This window comes from Fukomys damarensis, unplaced genomic scaffold (assembly GCF_012274545.1).
Source record: "Fukomys damarensis isolate Sample0158 unplaced genomic scaffold, DMR_v1.0_HiC HiC_scaffold_7, whole genome shotgun sequence".
Classification (NCBI taxonomy): domain Eukaryota; kingdom Metazoa; phylum Chordata; class Mammalia; order Rodentia; family Bathyergidae; genus Fukomys; species Fukomys damarensis.
Genome location: NW_022900919.1, coordinates 8,707,083 through 8,722,823, shown reverse-complemented (window position 1 = coordinate 8,722,823; position 15,741 = coordinate 8,707,083). Strand labels below are relative to the sequence as shown.

At 44.8% G+C, this 15,741-nt stretch overlaps 1 protein-coding gene across 14 annotated transcripts in view; it reads right to left on the bottom strand.

The window, feature by feature from the left end:
- Positions 1–543: 543 nt before the first annotated feature.
- Ttc23 (tetratricopeptide repeat domain 23) overlaps positions 544–15,741 on the bottom strand; it is an 80,488-nt gene continuing 65,290 nt past the window's right edge. For 10 of the 14 annotated variants that reach the window (XM_010607857.3, XM_010607865.2, XM_010607863.2 and 7 more), the window contains 3 exons: positions 9,027–9,149; positions 1,941–2,023; positions 1,060–1,308 (listed from right to left, as the gene is read on the bottom strand). In XM_010607857.3, the coding sequence (XP_010606159.2) occupies positions 1,170–1,308; positions 1,941–2,023; positions 9,027–9,149 (345 nt within the window). In that variant the 3' untranslated portion in view covers positions 1,060–1,169. Of the gene's footprint in view, positions 1,309–1,940; positions 2,024–8,180; positions 8,493–9,026; positions 9,150–15,741 lie in introns of those variants that run through there. The other 4 variants (XM_033761072.1, XM_033761074.1, XM_033761073.1 and 1 more) reach the window with 4 other exon arrangements.

Genomic DNA, 15,741 nt, shown 5'->3' with positions numbered 1-15,741 from the left:
AGGACACTGAGGGCCACTGTGGACAGCACGAGGGACCGTGCTAGCCTTAGAATCAGTTGTTCGTCCTGCCTGGAGCAGAGGCCACAGGCGGAAGCGGCAGTGCCCCTCCCCCCACAGCCTCCATGCAGGCCTCAGGTCCTGCCCAGCTTTGTTCTAACCTTAAATCTACCTCCCTGACCCCTAGGCCAAGTGACATCCACTCACCACCCATGCCAGTGTCTCAGTTCTTTCCCTCCATTGCAGTTACTACTAATTCCACCGTCGTGTTTGATGTCTGTGTCATACGAGGTCACAACCTCTGAGACAGTGGGGACACTGGGTGTCTTGCTTATTCTTCTGTCCCCAGTTCTTAACACAGATATAATAGGTGCTCAGCAAAATCCAGTGAGCAACCAAGCACAGGAATGAAGGGCAGTGCCTCTGTGTACCTTTTCAGGTTCTGAGGATCCCTGGGATGGTTCTCTTTTTGTCTTTTTGTTTTGTTGCTTGCAGGGCTGGGAATGGAACCCAGGGCCTCACAGGTGCCACAGAAGTGCTCTGCCACTGAGTTACACTTCAGCCCCAGTCTTCATTTTAAAACACATACACCAGTACTCTCAAGTTTCTCTTTATTGGCATTTTATTCTCGGTTCCTATAAGAAAATGGCTTTTTCCAGCGTCTTACTGTTTCAAATCTGACCCCAGATCCATGCAAGGGGCTATGCGTACAATCACGCCCAGTTTAATTTCCTGCACAGGAAGTTCTGCACTTTCGAAGGGAAGTCTTTCAGCCATAGTAATGCTGATGGACAAAAATCCAAATAGCAGTCCCAGCTCCCCCTGAAGGGCATCCACTGTCAAAATGTGGCCCGCCGGTGGTGGGGAGGGTGGGCGGTGGTGTTGCTGTAGAACATTCAGACAGCCAGCCTTGAAGATCTGTGTCAGGACTGTTAAAAATTCCACCTTCTGGCCAGAGAGAGATTTGCACAGCAGCACCCCAGAGGCCCAAAGCTTTCTCTGGGGTGTACATGGTGGGGATTTCAGTCTGCCTGGTTGGGCCTGCCCTTCCTGGGGATAGAGCACTGAGGGGCACTGGTGCAGAAGGCTGCTTTGGCTTTTGGAGACTGCCTTGGCTTCATGGCGCCCTCGGGTGCCCTGCAAACAAGCAGAGGTGGGGTGAGGGTGGCCCCTCAGGCCTTCACACGGCTTCTCTCCAACCTGTGCTGAGACACCTTGGAGGGGAGGTACCCTGGAGAGGAGAACCCCAGCACAAGAGCATCAGATGCAAAGGTTTCTCCCGTCTTGATTCCCTGGTACTCCTGTGGTGAGCTGGGCAGAGAACATCTGGTCAGCTGTGTGAGCAAGACGAGCAGAGAGGACTGGCAAGGTGGGCAGGAGGCCTCCCTGGCTTGTCTTCCCTGCCCTCAAAGGGGTACCCCTGCTGGTTGGGTCTGGGGCTCCACTTTAGGAGGCTCCCCTGAGGGTGGACTTCGCCCTCGGCTCCTGCACTCTGGGGAGACACGAGCTATGAAGTGGGGGCCTTCCCTGGAGAGTGCTGGGTCTCTGCTCAGGGACTGAGAAAGGAAACAGCCCAGCCTTCAAGGCACGGCCAGGGACTCACTGATCCTGTTCTGATGGACACCCAGAGGGCTGCAGGAAGTCAAGGTGCAGTTCCAGTGGGCCCCTCCCTCCCTCAACAGCACGGGGCCCAGACAGACCTGCAGGGGCTAAAAGCTAGCCTGTGTTTCTGACATTATTCAGGAGTGAATTCTTTCCACTATCTGGGCACAGGAGATATTTCACAAGAGGGTTTTCAAAGGAATTGGTCTCATGTATGCAGTGGAGGAAAAGTCAGTTGGTAAAAGTGTCCACAGAGCCTGGTAAAAACAGTTTTCTCAGAGGTTCTGAATGGGGGAGGAATGTGATCCTCTGAGAAAGAGCAAGGGGACACCAAATCTCACCTGGATAGGACGTCCACTGATTGCTGGGTGGCCACGGTCCTCTTGTCCTGGGGTCCGTACAAAAGCGTCTGAATCTGAAGACACTGCAAAACACAAGCAGTCATGGTGAGGGAATGGAAATGTCACCAAGAGCACTTTGCAGGAAAATAAAGTCTCCCTTGAATGAGAGAAAGAATACCTCATTCTTAGACCCATGCTGTAATGGAGTTAGAGCCTTCTGGGGTTTCTCTTAGGGACAGTCTGACATTTGATTTGGCTGTTCTGAGGAAGCCAACAAATAACTGTACTGTTTACTACTATTTCATATATCTCTCTTTATGTAAAAGATATTTAAGAGTAGTAGTTTCTATAAATAAAGGCAAGAACATTGGTACTGAGCAGAGGATGGGTCTCTGGTTTCTATTTTTAAACTGTTACAGCCCAGAAAATTAAAAACAAAAGAGTTTGTGTGTGTGTGTGTGTGTGTGTGTGTGTGAATAAATGTTTTATTTTATATGGTTTTTTTTTTGTTTGTTTGTTTGGTTTTTTTTTGTACTGGGGATTGAACTCAGCCCACCAAACCACTGAGCTAAATCCCCAGCCAATATGGGCTTTCTTTACTCATTGTGACACAATGATTTCTTAGTTACTAAGCATTAAATATTCAGCTTATTGTTTATCTAGGGCTGACTTTGGCTTAATTGCTTCTTTTCGCTTAGGTCTTAGCATTTGATTGTTTATACTAGGGTCAGAGCAAACTCAAAGAAAGACTAAAAATTAAAGGTGTGCCATAAATGTTCAAAATAGTTTTGAAGAAGAATGAAGGGTAGGAACTTGCTTGACTCCAGATGCCAAGGTCTCTTGTAAAATTATAGTCATCAAGACAGCATGATTTTCATCATGGACAGACAGGCCACTGAAAACTGGGCAGAGCTGTACTTGACAGACGACAGAACTAGCCGTAATGATTGGTGAGTAAGAGGTGGACTAGTCAATAAATGGTACCTGGACCACTGGTTTTGCCGATGAAAGGAAACAGAACCTGTCATGTCAAACACAAAAATTAAACCCAGAAATACTTCATGAGTTAATTGTGAAATTCAAAATCGGGGAGCTTTTAGATGGACATACTTATGATCTCTAGGCAGGGAAGTATTTCTTAGATAAGATCAGAATAAACCAAAAATAAAAGATTAAAATTTAACTACAGTATACAAAAATGTCAAACATCTTTGCACCAAAATTCACCATAAGTGAAGTACAAAGACCGTCCAGATGAGTGAAGATATCTGTCATATCCACAGCTGAGAAAAACTAAGCATTCAGAATATAGAAAACACTCTTAAAAGGTAGTAAGAAAAAACAATAACAACCTTGCAATAGAAAAAATGGCCAGAAGATATAGATTATCCAAGGAGTTAAAAACTGGCCAATAAACATGCTTAATTTCACTAATAATCAGAAATGCAAATGAAAACTTCAAGTGTCCCTTCTCCCATCAGACTGCAAAAATTATACCCTGATGATACCAAGCTTTGTCAAAGATATGAAGCAATAAGAACTGTTTTCCATATTGTGGTGTTAAAATTGATATAACCCCTTTGTAGAACAATTTAATATGTAGTAACAGATAATGACAGTGCTATTTACAGGTACTCTATCATATATACAATATGCATAAGAGCAAACGTTTGATAATTACATGTCGCTTCACACAGATCAAGCTCAGGATTATAATATCAAGTGGAAAAAGCAAATTTCAAGTAAATGCATATAATATGAAGTTTTAAAATACTCAAAACAAAGCCATAGTAAAATTTTTACAAAGCATGGGAATAACATCAAATTCCAGATAGTTAGTTATACAAGAGAGGTCAACTGTATGGGTCATGTTTTTTATTATGTTAATAGTTCAAAGGTGTTTGTTACACATACTTTTCTGCATACCTGAAATATTTCTTATTACATTTTTAAAATATTGAATTAAGTTTTCTGTATGTGTAACAGCTTGAGTTTTTAAAAAAGTGTGACAGTTTGGGGACATAGTACTAAGGACTGTATTCATTCTGATCTGCTAAACAATTTTAGGTCTTCAAGAAAAATTAAAATGCAAGCAGCCAAAATTCTCTGTCTTTATGAGCTGTGGAAAATTTCAAAGCTGTCTGAGTGCTTGTTTAAATCTGAGGGATTGGGGATGTGGTTCTGGAATCCAAGAGTGTGGTCGTCTTTTGAAGGAAGGAAATGTCAGCCAAGAATATGATGAATTTTTTACATAACAGAAACTATTCACTATTTCTTAATTGAATTATACAGCACCAGGAAGTAGTAACCTCTTTCTATTATTTTGTTCAGTACACAATTCAAATTCTGTAAAGACCAGGATCCCAGCTCCTCTGTCCAACAAGCCTCTGACTTTCTAAATCTGTGCTGGGGCCCTGGCATGAGCTGCACATTCCATGGGTCTCAGCCCATGTCACTTTTATCAACAGATAGGCTCTTGTGACCTTGGATCTTCAGGAACCTGGAGGAAGCTCTGTTGAACCGAGAGGAGAGGTAGGACACGTGTTTGACAGCCATGATACTTGCTGAAACTCTTCCAGCACTCAGCTCAGGATGCAGCCTTTGGAAGCATGAGTCGTGTCCCCCTGGATGAGGCAGAGCTTCCTCCACACAGCCTAGCAGCAGAGAGGTGCTGGAAGGGGACAGTGAGCCTGGAGGCCAGCCCACATCCCTGCTCACTGCCAGTCCAGGGAGAGGCCATGCTCTCCGCACTCACCCCCGACTCACTGTCTCCTTCCAGACCAGAAATGCCTTCACTTCGTATAAGACATCAGGTCTAATTTTAAACCCACTGCTCCAACTTCACTGTTTACATATTGATGAGTGCCTCCAATGAGGTTCATGATGAGAGGCACTGAAGTTGGCATACCGTGGTGTTAATTCATTCACTGTGGCTTTAGAGCTTTTCTGACAATCCTAATTATTTGAGACAATCTGAGGTCTCACTTTACTGTGCCTTAACAGATGGCCTGTACAATCTACATGGGAGGAATTTCCATCCTAACTCCTCTGTGGTTTGAAGCATCTTCTTCCTGGGCCCTCACCCTCTAGAGAAGAGATACATTTAATGAGTAGTCTCCTGGGAAGGAGGAATGAGGAGGTGACTGGTAGGGCTCATACCATGTCTAGGCGGTTCTACTAACCACCCACTCCTTCTAGGCTGCGTGTGCCGATCATTTTCACTGGTGACATTATGTTGGTAGAGGATGAAGACAGGAGAAGGGATCAGCATTGGGCAAAGTGACCCTTTTCCATAATCAAGGCCTGGAGATGTAAGTGCCACCCCCCCATACCTCTGGACCCTCCAAGACTCCTCTATTCTTGGTTGTAATAGATTCCCCACCCTACCCCCACCCCAAATCTACTTATTCCAGATTTGCCTAAAATCCCAGTTGAAGTAAGAAGAGGGGCAAAGGCTGACCCCTGGCAGGGAGGGACAGATCTCCAGCCCCTGTCTAAGCCCATTTACCATGACAGCACCCAGAGAGGCCACGGCAGGCGCCAAGGCAAAAGAACCTGGTTCATCCATTAACTGAACTACTCTTTCACAGATGCCTTTCTATTTGTAACTAATTTTCTTTCAGAAGTATTTTTAAGATGTCAGTTAAGTGAAAAATCAATGAATGTATCTGAAAATGAAACAAACTCATTAACAGAGGAAATTAACATTTTCTTTTTACTTTTCCAAGTTTCCTCCATTTTTTTCTTTTATTCCTTTGAAACAGGGTCCCATTCTGTTACCCAGGCTGTCCTACTCACTTGTAGCCCAGGCTGGTCTTGAACTTGCAGTCCTCCTACTTCAGCCTTCCAAGGACTGTGGGTGTTCAGTGCCACACCTGGCTCATCCTCCAATTATAATGAATTGTCTTTTTTTAAAATTTTAATCAAATGTCTTTTAAAATACATTACATGTCCTAAAGTTATAATGGTATGCAAAGTGTTGTATTTATTGACATCAGTTTACTAAAATCTGTTACATTTTCCATTATGAAACTAAAACGAACCTTTTCCAGAGATACTCTTGGACAGGTACTCAAGAAAAGACTGGAATGCTGAAGATCCATAGTTTCTCCCCTCAGTCTGTCCACTGTGACATCAACAAAGGTGGGTTCACCAGCCAGACGCCCCAGGGAAATACTAATAGCCCAAGCTATGCCCAAGGCTCCACTTTCAACAGTGGCGATGTCACAAGGGGAGACGTTATCCTGGACAGCTGACATTTTGAGAGCTGCATTTAAGGGCGTTTAAGAAGTGACCAAAAAAAAAAAATACACAAATGACAATGGAGGGGCAAAGCCCGGTGAGGGTAATGCTCAGTGTGCTGCCATGCATCCAGATGACCTCTTTTAAACTGGAAATTAGCTCATTAGAAGCTTCACCTAGAAACTGTTTTAATAGCTGTATATTTATTTAGGGAACATACATTGAATTTTCAGTGTTCTGCTTCTCAGCTTAATTTGTATAAGCATTTTTGTGTGACATCGCTGTTTTGATTCTTTTGCTGAAAACAGTGACATCAAAAGAATAAAAGTCAACAAATGTTAGTTGAATCTACTGGGAGCTGGGCATTGTCAACATCTGGCTGAGCTAAGAACCCCCAAACCTTGACCTTAGGACCTTCTCCACCGGAAATAAAGACGTCCTGCACTCTTGACTGTTCTCAGAGGCCAGCGCCCTTCTCTTTGAAGCAAGCCACCAAATGGTGTTTCTTGCTTTTCCTTGTGGTGAATAAACGAGATCTGAGAGTCCAGATGAATCACAGGGACCTCTATTAGTGTTCCTCTCTGATCTCATATGCAGGGGCTCTGAGAATCCATCACAGTATTTCTGCTATCCCTTAAATGCCACAGGGGGCGCTTTTCACTTCCTTGGCTTTGAGTGACCAAGTTCATCTCGCTCACCTCTTTGTTACCAGGCCCAGCACATTCCCGGCACAGAGGCACAGACATTGATGTGATGGCTGACTGTTTAAAAATGAGTAAGTGCTTAAATATGCGAGCAAGCCTAACACAGCTGGGACACGGGGCTCCGGGGACGGGTCAGTTGCTAAACGCTGTGGTAAGGAAGCTCCACTGTGAGTGCAGTGTGGAAAATCTTCAAGATCACACTCCAGGTAAGGCCCATGGGAGAACAAGTGCTGTTTACTATTTGCTGCTTTCTCTCAGGAGTCATTTGCAAAGCTAGGGTGGTTAAGAGAGAAACTGGCTGAAGCCGGAAGATCAAAGTTCAAACCCAGGGTGGGCAACTTAGTGACTTAGGGAGACCTTGTCTGCAGATTTTAAAAAGGGGGTGGGGTGGGTAGCCGGAGATACAGCTCCGTGCAAAGGCCCTGGGTTCAATCCCCAGTGCTGAAAAAGAAAATAGTAATAAGCATTAGATGCAAAATTTAAAAACTATTTTTGACATGACTTTGAGATTTAAAAGCCAGGTTTCCAAGTACTCAGGAGCCCTGGAAGTTGGGTCCTACTTCTGTGCTTCCAAGTTAACACACTTTCCAGTGTAGACAGAGGGTGGCCTGGGGCAGCTACTGTGTGGAAATTAGCTGACCAAGTACACTGTAGTTTAAACACACCCGCACGTCAAGTAACCAACCCGGCAGGGAGTACATTGTTTTGACGGTGTCTCTGAAATCGTGGGGCCACCCTTTGGGGCTGTCTCCACAGCAGCCGCCCTGCAGAGGTGGCCTGGTGGTGTCTCCTCCTCCGACAGTGAGGACCCACATCATCATTCCCACTGGGGTGTTCAGATAATGACAGTGCTGATGGGATGCACCCTATTTATTGACAGAGGCAGGACCACCAGGCCTCCAGCTGCGGTCCTTTAAATTTCAAGTCTACCTGACTTCATGATAAGAAATGGAGAAAGGCCTATTTTTTTCCTGGTAAGGGTCCACATCAAGTATATTATGCCATCATTTGTATTTTCTTTATGGGAAATGAAGAGGAAAGCCATAGAAAGGTACGTTTTAAAAACCACTCAAATGGGCTGGGGATTTAGCTCAGTGGTTCCACCGCCTGCCTTGCAATCGCAAGGACCCCATCCCCGGTACCAAAAAACAAACAAAAAAACCACTCTAATGCTGAGGATCTGAAGTCGCCACTCTCTCCCCCCATAGGAAGGAATTACCCACACTCGCGAAGTGTGCAGCTGTTTTCCTGTGGATCCCCACAAGGCATTAAGAAAAGACTCTAGAAACCATCGTGCACAGAAGTGTGAAATGATTTCAATACTTAAGGAAATAGGAATGTTTTCATTTACTAATCATTCTAAGGCAGACGGACGCGATTAACTTCAGGAATGAAAAGGATCAGCCAAAAGGCAACGCAGCAGACAGAGCTCCTTGGGGGAGACGGTGTCAGGGGTCCACTGGTTCCCCTCAGCCTCGTCCTCGGGGACAGTTTCTTCCTCCATATCCACTGTGGCTTCCTTTCTGCAGCTGCAGTTTGCCAGCCCTGTGCCTGCCTCAGTGACGTGTGCCCAGCTCTCGGGCCTCCAGTGAGATGGGGAGACCGACTGTATAAAAGGATGTGTTGCGTTGTCACAACTTGTGACAGGAACTATGAAGAACAGTGACGTGGGGCGGTGAGGGAGAATAAAAGGAGGTGTGGTGGGTGGCAGAGGTAGAAGGTGACATTAAAGCTGAGAACTGCAGGATGGCAGGCAGTGTGGAGACCACCAGGGAAGGAGGAGGCAGAGCTGGTGCAGAGACCCCGGGAGAAGGAAGCCTAAGTGTTTCAGGAAATGTGCCCCGCACCCTCTTTCTCTGTCTGTCTCTTACACACAGACCCCCTAGCTCTTCCTTAGAGGGTCAGTAATCCCAGGATCCGTGGGTTCATACACGAGTGGGTGGACAGGGAGCCCCCCCCATGGGAGAAACACGAGTGATGGGGAAGAGGCTGTGGAGGGAAACGGGACATGAAGGATGATGGGAGCCCAGACACCACCCACACAGCGGCTCCTGGGTCCCCTCGTAGAGCTGTCCCTCAGGATCTCCTAATACCAGCCCCTGGGCGTGGATGCCATCCTTGCCACATCCTCACTCCTCACCTCCAGGTTGCCAAGTGCCGTGGGCTCTATGTCCTTACTGCCATCCCTGGACTCCCCCATGACTTTGCTCCATCCCCTGGCCACTGTCTTGGAGCAAGCTACCATCATCTTTCTCCAGCACAACTGCAACACAAATGTTTAGAGACAAGCACATCAGCAGGACTTGCTACGGAGGTGGAGCCTTCTGTGCACAAAGGCAGGGCTTGGTCCAGAGGTGGAAAGCCGGTGAGCTCTGTACAGGTCACACCGGCCTGTTGGGGAGCCGAGCAGAGCAGGGGGAGCGGACTCTTCTAAAACTGAGCCTTTCCTTGGCACTTTTTTCTGACAACAGGGAGTTCAGTGATCTCCCATCCTTCTAGAATCTGTGCCACTTGCACCTGCCACTTCTGACCACTTTTCAACTTGTTTAAGGCTATATTCAGTGTATGCTGTAGGCGCTTGGCCTTTCCTTCCATGACTGTCCATCACCGATAAACTCACTGTCCTCCTGCATTCAGTGAGGTTCCCCCAAGTCACCAGACAGCCTTAAGCCTGGATATTTATCTGACCCATGGCTCTGTACCCCTCTGGACCCTAATGACAGCCGAGGAACCTCTAAGGTGCTGCACACTTGCCAAGCTGCAGTACAAGTTCTGATATTTGAGGAGCAAAGATGGCTGAGTCTGTGCCCACTGCCCATCTGTGTTTCCTACAGGACAGCGGAAGTAGAGGGGCTGTGCCTGGGCTGCCGGGGCCCTGACCTCAGGAGAGCTCCTCCTTCCTGCATCTGTTAGGAGACCGGGGATTCTCACTGGTGCCCAGACGACAGCAGGCAAGGAAGGAAGGCTCCACACATGCTCCAAAGGAGGCCAAGAGTGAATGGCCTTCACCCCTTTAAATGTCAGCTGTCATTTTCAGATCAGCTGATTTACAAACACCTTTGGGCAATGCATGCTGTGAGTCTAAGCAAACTCTCAACCCAAGAACAGTTTTTTTTTTGTTTTGTTTTGTTTTAATGAAATTGACACTACTGTGACCTTTGTCTGTCAGAAAATACGAAGTGGACTACTGCAGCCCAGCAATGAGTCAGGAGAGAAAAGTCAGGGTGACAGAGAAACAATGGAGGGTCTACACTTGAAAATGAGGTGGCCGATGCGGTGAGTCTTTGGGGACTCTGAATTTCTGGATTTCCTGTCGTACTGAGGGCAACAAGAAAAACACCAAAACTGCTACTGGCAAAGTAAAACGAAAGTGGGCTGCTGAAGGAATTCCAGGACACAACTGTACATAAAGTGACCTTCTTTAAGAAGGAGGCTCTGAGTGTGTGGCCAGTTGCAGGAATAAGTGGACACAGCAAGGACAGGGTGGTTTGCTCTGGGCCATGACCCAGGACCGTGGAAGACCTTAGCAGTCTCGACTTTCTCACCCACAACCAACAAATAAAAACCATGTTCCAGCTCCTCTCTTCCAAAGATTCTTTATAGTGGGCTTTGAGTTTTTTGGAGAAAAGGGTCAGGTAAAATTACGTTACTGTTGTTTGGAAATGTTTAATGCTTACAGCTGTGACGTACTGAGCCAATGGGCCGAACCCTGCCAATGACAGTTCCTAATTTGGAGGCCAGATTAGAGCTGGGTCCAAACCTGACTTCAGAATGCACTGGGGCCCAGTATGCCCCAGGATGTTACTGACCAGGGAAACAATCCTGCTGGAGCCTTTCACCTAAATGAAAACGTTAGTCAAACCACCCATCCTAGAATGAAACCAGCTTTCTGTACTGCAAAACTGCTGTGGAAATTTCCATTTGGAGCCCGGAGAGTTCTCTAGTTCTCCCTGCAGGCAGATGCCTTTAAAAGGCAGATCAATAATATGGTTTCCTTTTCAGAAATTGAAAACTGCTTTCTGCTTTGCTTCTCTGGTCTTCCTGTTTTTTTGTGCCGACAGGCCCATGACTGGGCCATCCAGCATGGGAGGGAACATCTGGAAAAGCTGCTACCCAGTTGATTCCTGCTACTGAGTTGAAAACTCAGGGGATGCAGCTATTGTGATTAAAAACAAGAGAAACATGCGGCCAGTCGCTTTGGAAAGCTACTGGCTTCACAGAGCCCCATGCTAAATATGGGATTTGAGAAACTCCAGTCAGCAGCAGATGCAAAAGGCATGTTTAAAGTCCACCTCTGTGCCCTGCTGTTCATGGAGCGGCGGGCGCTGCCCTCAGATGGTTACTGTAGAGGAGCAGGAATGAGGACAGCCCATACCACAGCATGCACAACCTTCACGCACACAAATTCAGCCTTTCCCTCTGATTCTGTCCGAGAGCCATGTAGCTTTAAGATGTCACCATACATTGTTTTCAGGCCTGATGGGTAATAAGGCCAAACCCAAGGGAGAAAAAAGTCACTGACTTCCATTGTGGGTTTTAAGGGTACTGTAACCTGAAAGTTTCCTGAAGCTGAGATGATTTTCAAGCCTGTGAGTGGAAGTGCAGGCCAGAGCAGCTATTCTCAGCTTCTTTGGGAAGCTGACAAACTCAGGCCCTGCCCCTGAGACTAATTCAGAAGGTGACCTTGCTCAGAAGCTTTAGGAACACTTGGCGAACTACCGTCACCAAGGGGATAGCTGAGCTGCACTTAAGGGAGATCTGCCCAGAGACAAGAGACTTCCGGAAGCCTCATGTCCCTCTGTGTAGGACAGGGCCATGAAGGCTTGATCTGCAGGGCTGCTGGAAAGAGGGAGGATAACATATGAGCCACCCCTGGCAGCAACAAGCCTGGCCTTGAGCCTGTGTTGGAGTTCGAGGTACCAGTCCAGCCCCGCTAGGAGCCAGCAGGGAAAGTGTGAAGCTCTTCTCGGCCCCACTCAGATCACTGGGCACATCAGGGTCACCCTCAGGAAGTCACCGTGTCCACACCTTGCCCCCCTGCAGACAGTCAGCTGCAACTGCTCTTAAACCTACTTTGCCCTCTTGTCCTGGAACTTCCTTCTTCTATCCCATTTCCCAATCCTGGAATTCCTGATTCTCTCTGTCTAAAATCTTCCCTCCAATAAACCCCAGTATGGATTCATAGCACAGAACTCTGCATACAGTATTCCTGGGAGCTTTCAATCTGTAACTCCTCCTTCTAGTCTGGGATACTCTTAAGGGAAGGGGCTACTTCATTCCTGCTGTATTCATTGTTCATGCTCCCAAATAAAGAAGAGTTCCAGGGACCCTGCCCTGGAAGCACCCTGTTCTCACAGCCTTCACTGTCTTGGCCTCGCTGATTGATCCAGGGATGGGCAATGGATTCCAATTGGGCCTAGCAGTCCTGAGTCTTTCAAGCTGAAGGCACAGGGGTTGGTGTAATGGTAGCCATGGTCTCCAGCTTGGGGGAGGACACTGCTGTGATGGAGGAGGTGTAGAGTGGCAGAGTGGAGTCGTGGACGGAGAAAGCCCACCTGGCATTAGGGTCTGCCCCTGTAGTTCCTCCCTAGGCTCAGCTACAACCCTACCTGCTGGGCATCTTGCTGCTCCACCCTCCTTTATGAACTACAAGCCTATGATGCTCCTTCAAGCCCAGGCTGGTTTCAGTTGTGTTCTGTCAGTGGCAACCCAAAGGCTCCTACTGCACTGACCTCGGCATTATTCCCACAATGCCACTATCTTGGAGACTCATGGGATGAAACAGATAAGAGTATAGAGTAGACCGTACAATGAGGACTGCCTGGTGCTAGCGGTCCACTCCAACAACTCTCAATGATGTGATCAAGGCCAAGATACTTACCTCTCAGCCTCAGTTTCCCTCTTTGTGAAGTATGTAGCATATAGGTACCCAACTCTGGGGGTTTCTATAGGGTTTAAATAAGTTAACGTTTGTGAGTCTCTCGACACAATGCCAGTTACTCCCAAAGAATTTGCTATTACCATATGGATGTGGGAATGGGGAGACTGAAAAACCAGCACCCTCAGTTTCCTGCCTCCCCCTTCCCTCACTGTAATGTGTTTGGTGTCAGTGTAATCACTAAACTGTTGGAAATCATTGGTTTAAGAGATGTCTTCTTAGGTGGACTGGGGACTCACAAAGACAAGGACCATGTCTGTCTTGTTTCCTGTCTTGTACCACCAGGTCTGGCCAGCTTGGAGATTGGTCCATAAAAGGTGCCCAATAACCATTTTCTGGATAAATTGATAATGTGGCATCTTGTTAGAAATTGGCAACATGAAGGTTACCCAAACTGGCATCCGTTTGCAGCAGAATTAAAAAAGTCACAAGAAAAGAAAAGGCTTGGAGCAGGGCACAGTAACACAGGCCTATAATCCCAGCACTGAGGAGGCTGAGGCAAGAGGATCACAAGTTCATGGCCCACCTGAGCAACTTCTCAAGACACTGCCTTAAAACAAAATAAAAACTAAAAAGGCCTGGGGGTGTAACTCATGGTAGAGTACCCTGAGCTTTATCCCTACTTCTGCAAAGAAAGAAGAGCTTAATTTCTAGGCTGACCCATTCAAAACCAAAGTTAATTCTTTAGATTTGACCAGTTATATTACCCAGAAGCTACTAGGGTTTCTTCATTTTTAAATTAGTTAATACAATGAAAATACAACATGCCAAAACTTGACACACTGAATGCAAGAAAAGGAAAATTTATAGCCATAAACAGATAAATAAAATGAAAAAAAGTTAAATTCCCAATTCAAAAGATAGGAAAAAACCCTCGGTAAAACAAAAACAAAAGCACCAAGATAGAATAGAATAATAAAGATAAACTCATAGATTGATGAAATAGAGAATAGGAAGACAATAGGTTTATGGAATTAAAGTCCTGGTTTTTAGAAAAATTATCAGAACAGGCAAGCCACTACCTAACTCAGCCAAGGAAAGAGGGAGAAAATCCAAATATAAAGTGGGGAAATATCTATTAAAAAGTGCAAATTTAAAAATTCATGAGATGACTTTGCAACTTGCTATGTAAATACATCTGAAAGTATAAATGAAATGGATAATTATCTAGAAAAGGATAGTTTACCAAAATGACTTCATTAGAGATAGAAAGCATTAATATCAATCTTTGTAGAATAAACTGAGAAAACTTTAAAGGAATTTCCTACAACAGAAGCACCAAGCCTAACGGATTTTGCAGGAGGTATAAACCTCAACACCAGGTGGTTTCAATGCTACATAAATTCTTTTGGTGCATGAGAAATAAAGGTAAGCTTCCAAATTATTTTTCTGAAGGAAATACAACACTGGTACCTAAACAAGTATCACATACAAATATTAGCAAACAAAATCAACACCTGCTGTGGTCTCAGTGTGTTCCCTAAAAGGCTTGTGCCGGAAACTTAATATCCAATGCAACTGTGCAGAAGACACGGGGACTAAGGAGAGGCAGAGGCTCTGCCTTCATGAATGGATTGATGGGTTCATCGTGTGCAAGAAGGTTCGTTACAAAAGGCTGTGTACAGGCCCCCTTTCTTTCTCCTCTCTTGCCCTTATGCTTCTGCTTTGGACTCACATAGCCAAGGCCTTCACCACATGCCAGCTCCCTGACCTTGGACTTCCCAGTCTCCAGAATTGTGAGAAATAGTTTTCTTTATACTTTACTCAGTTTCTGGTGTTCTTTTATAGCAGCATAAGATAGACTTAGACATCATGTTAGGAAAATAATTCAATAAGACTAAGGGGATTATTCTAGCAATGCAAGGTTGGTTCAATATTATAATAAAATATACCATATTAAGAATCATCCAATAGTCTCCATTGATGCTGAAAAAGCCTCTGCTAAAATCCAACATTTATTTCTAATTTTTAAGACTAGAAACTAGAAATTGGTGGATACTTCCTTACCATAAAATATATAAGCTTTAGTTGTAAAGGCAGCAGCTGTTAAAAGAAGATTCGCTTCGGCAGCACATATACTAAAAAAGAAGACTCATGAGAGCCATATCCACTAAGATTAGAAACAAACTAGGGATGATCATTGTCCCTGCTACTATTCACTATTGCACTAGAGGATGAACCAATGCAATTAGATAAGAATAATCAATTAGAGATTACAGAATTGGAAAATATAAAGTAAAACTATTTCTATTTATAAATGATATGGTAGTATACCTTGAAAATCTGAATCAATGCTCAAATTATCTTAAAAAATAAAAGAATTAAGCAAGCAAGCAGGATATGAAATTAACATACAGAAATCAATCATCTCTATGTAAAGAAATAAATCAAAAGGTGTAACAGTGAATAAAGTTCCATTTACAGTAGTAATAATGAAATGCTTAGATATAAACTTATTAAGAAATGTGCAAAATATACAGGAAGACCACTTTTTAAAGGCCTGAAATATATAAAAGTAGACATAAATAAATGGAAAGATATGCCTTGTTCTTGGATAGAATAAGCCAATATTAGAAAGATGCCAGCTCTCCTGAAATAGATTTATAAATAATTCAATAAAAACATCAGCAAATTCTTTATAGAGCCTGACAGTTTGATAAAGACCATGTAGAAAAGTAAATATGAAAGTATCTAGAAACCTTGATATTTTAGGGGGGAAAAAAGATCATATGGGGGAAGAGTGTCTTGTTCTCCCTCACATTCTGCCAAATCTCTGTCGCTAAAAACATAAGATACTTGCAAACGAATAGACAGAGTTTAATAGAATAGAGCAGAAATCCAGAAGTACACTTGGGCACATACAAAAATTTAAATCACTGATACAGAGATGGGATCTTTTTTTTTTTTTTTTTTTTTT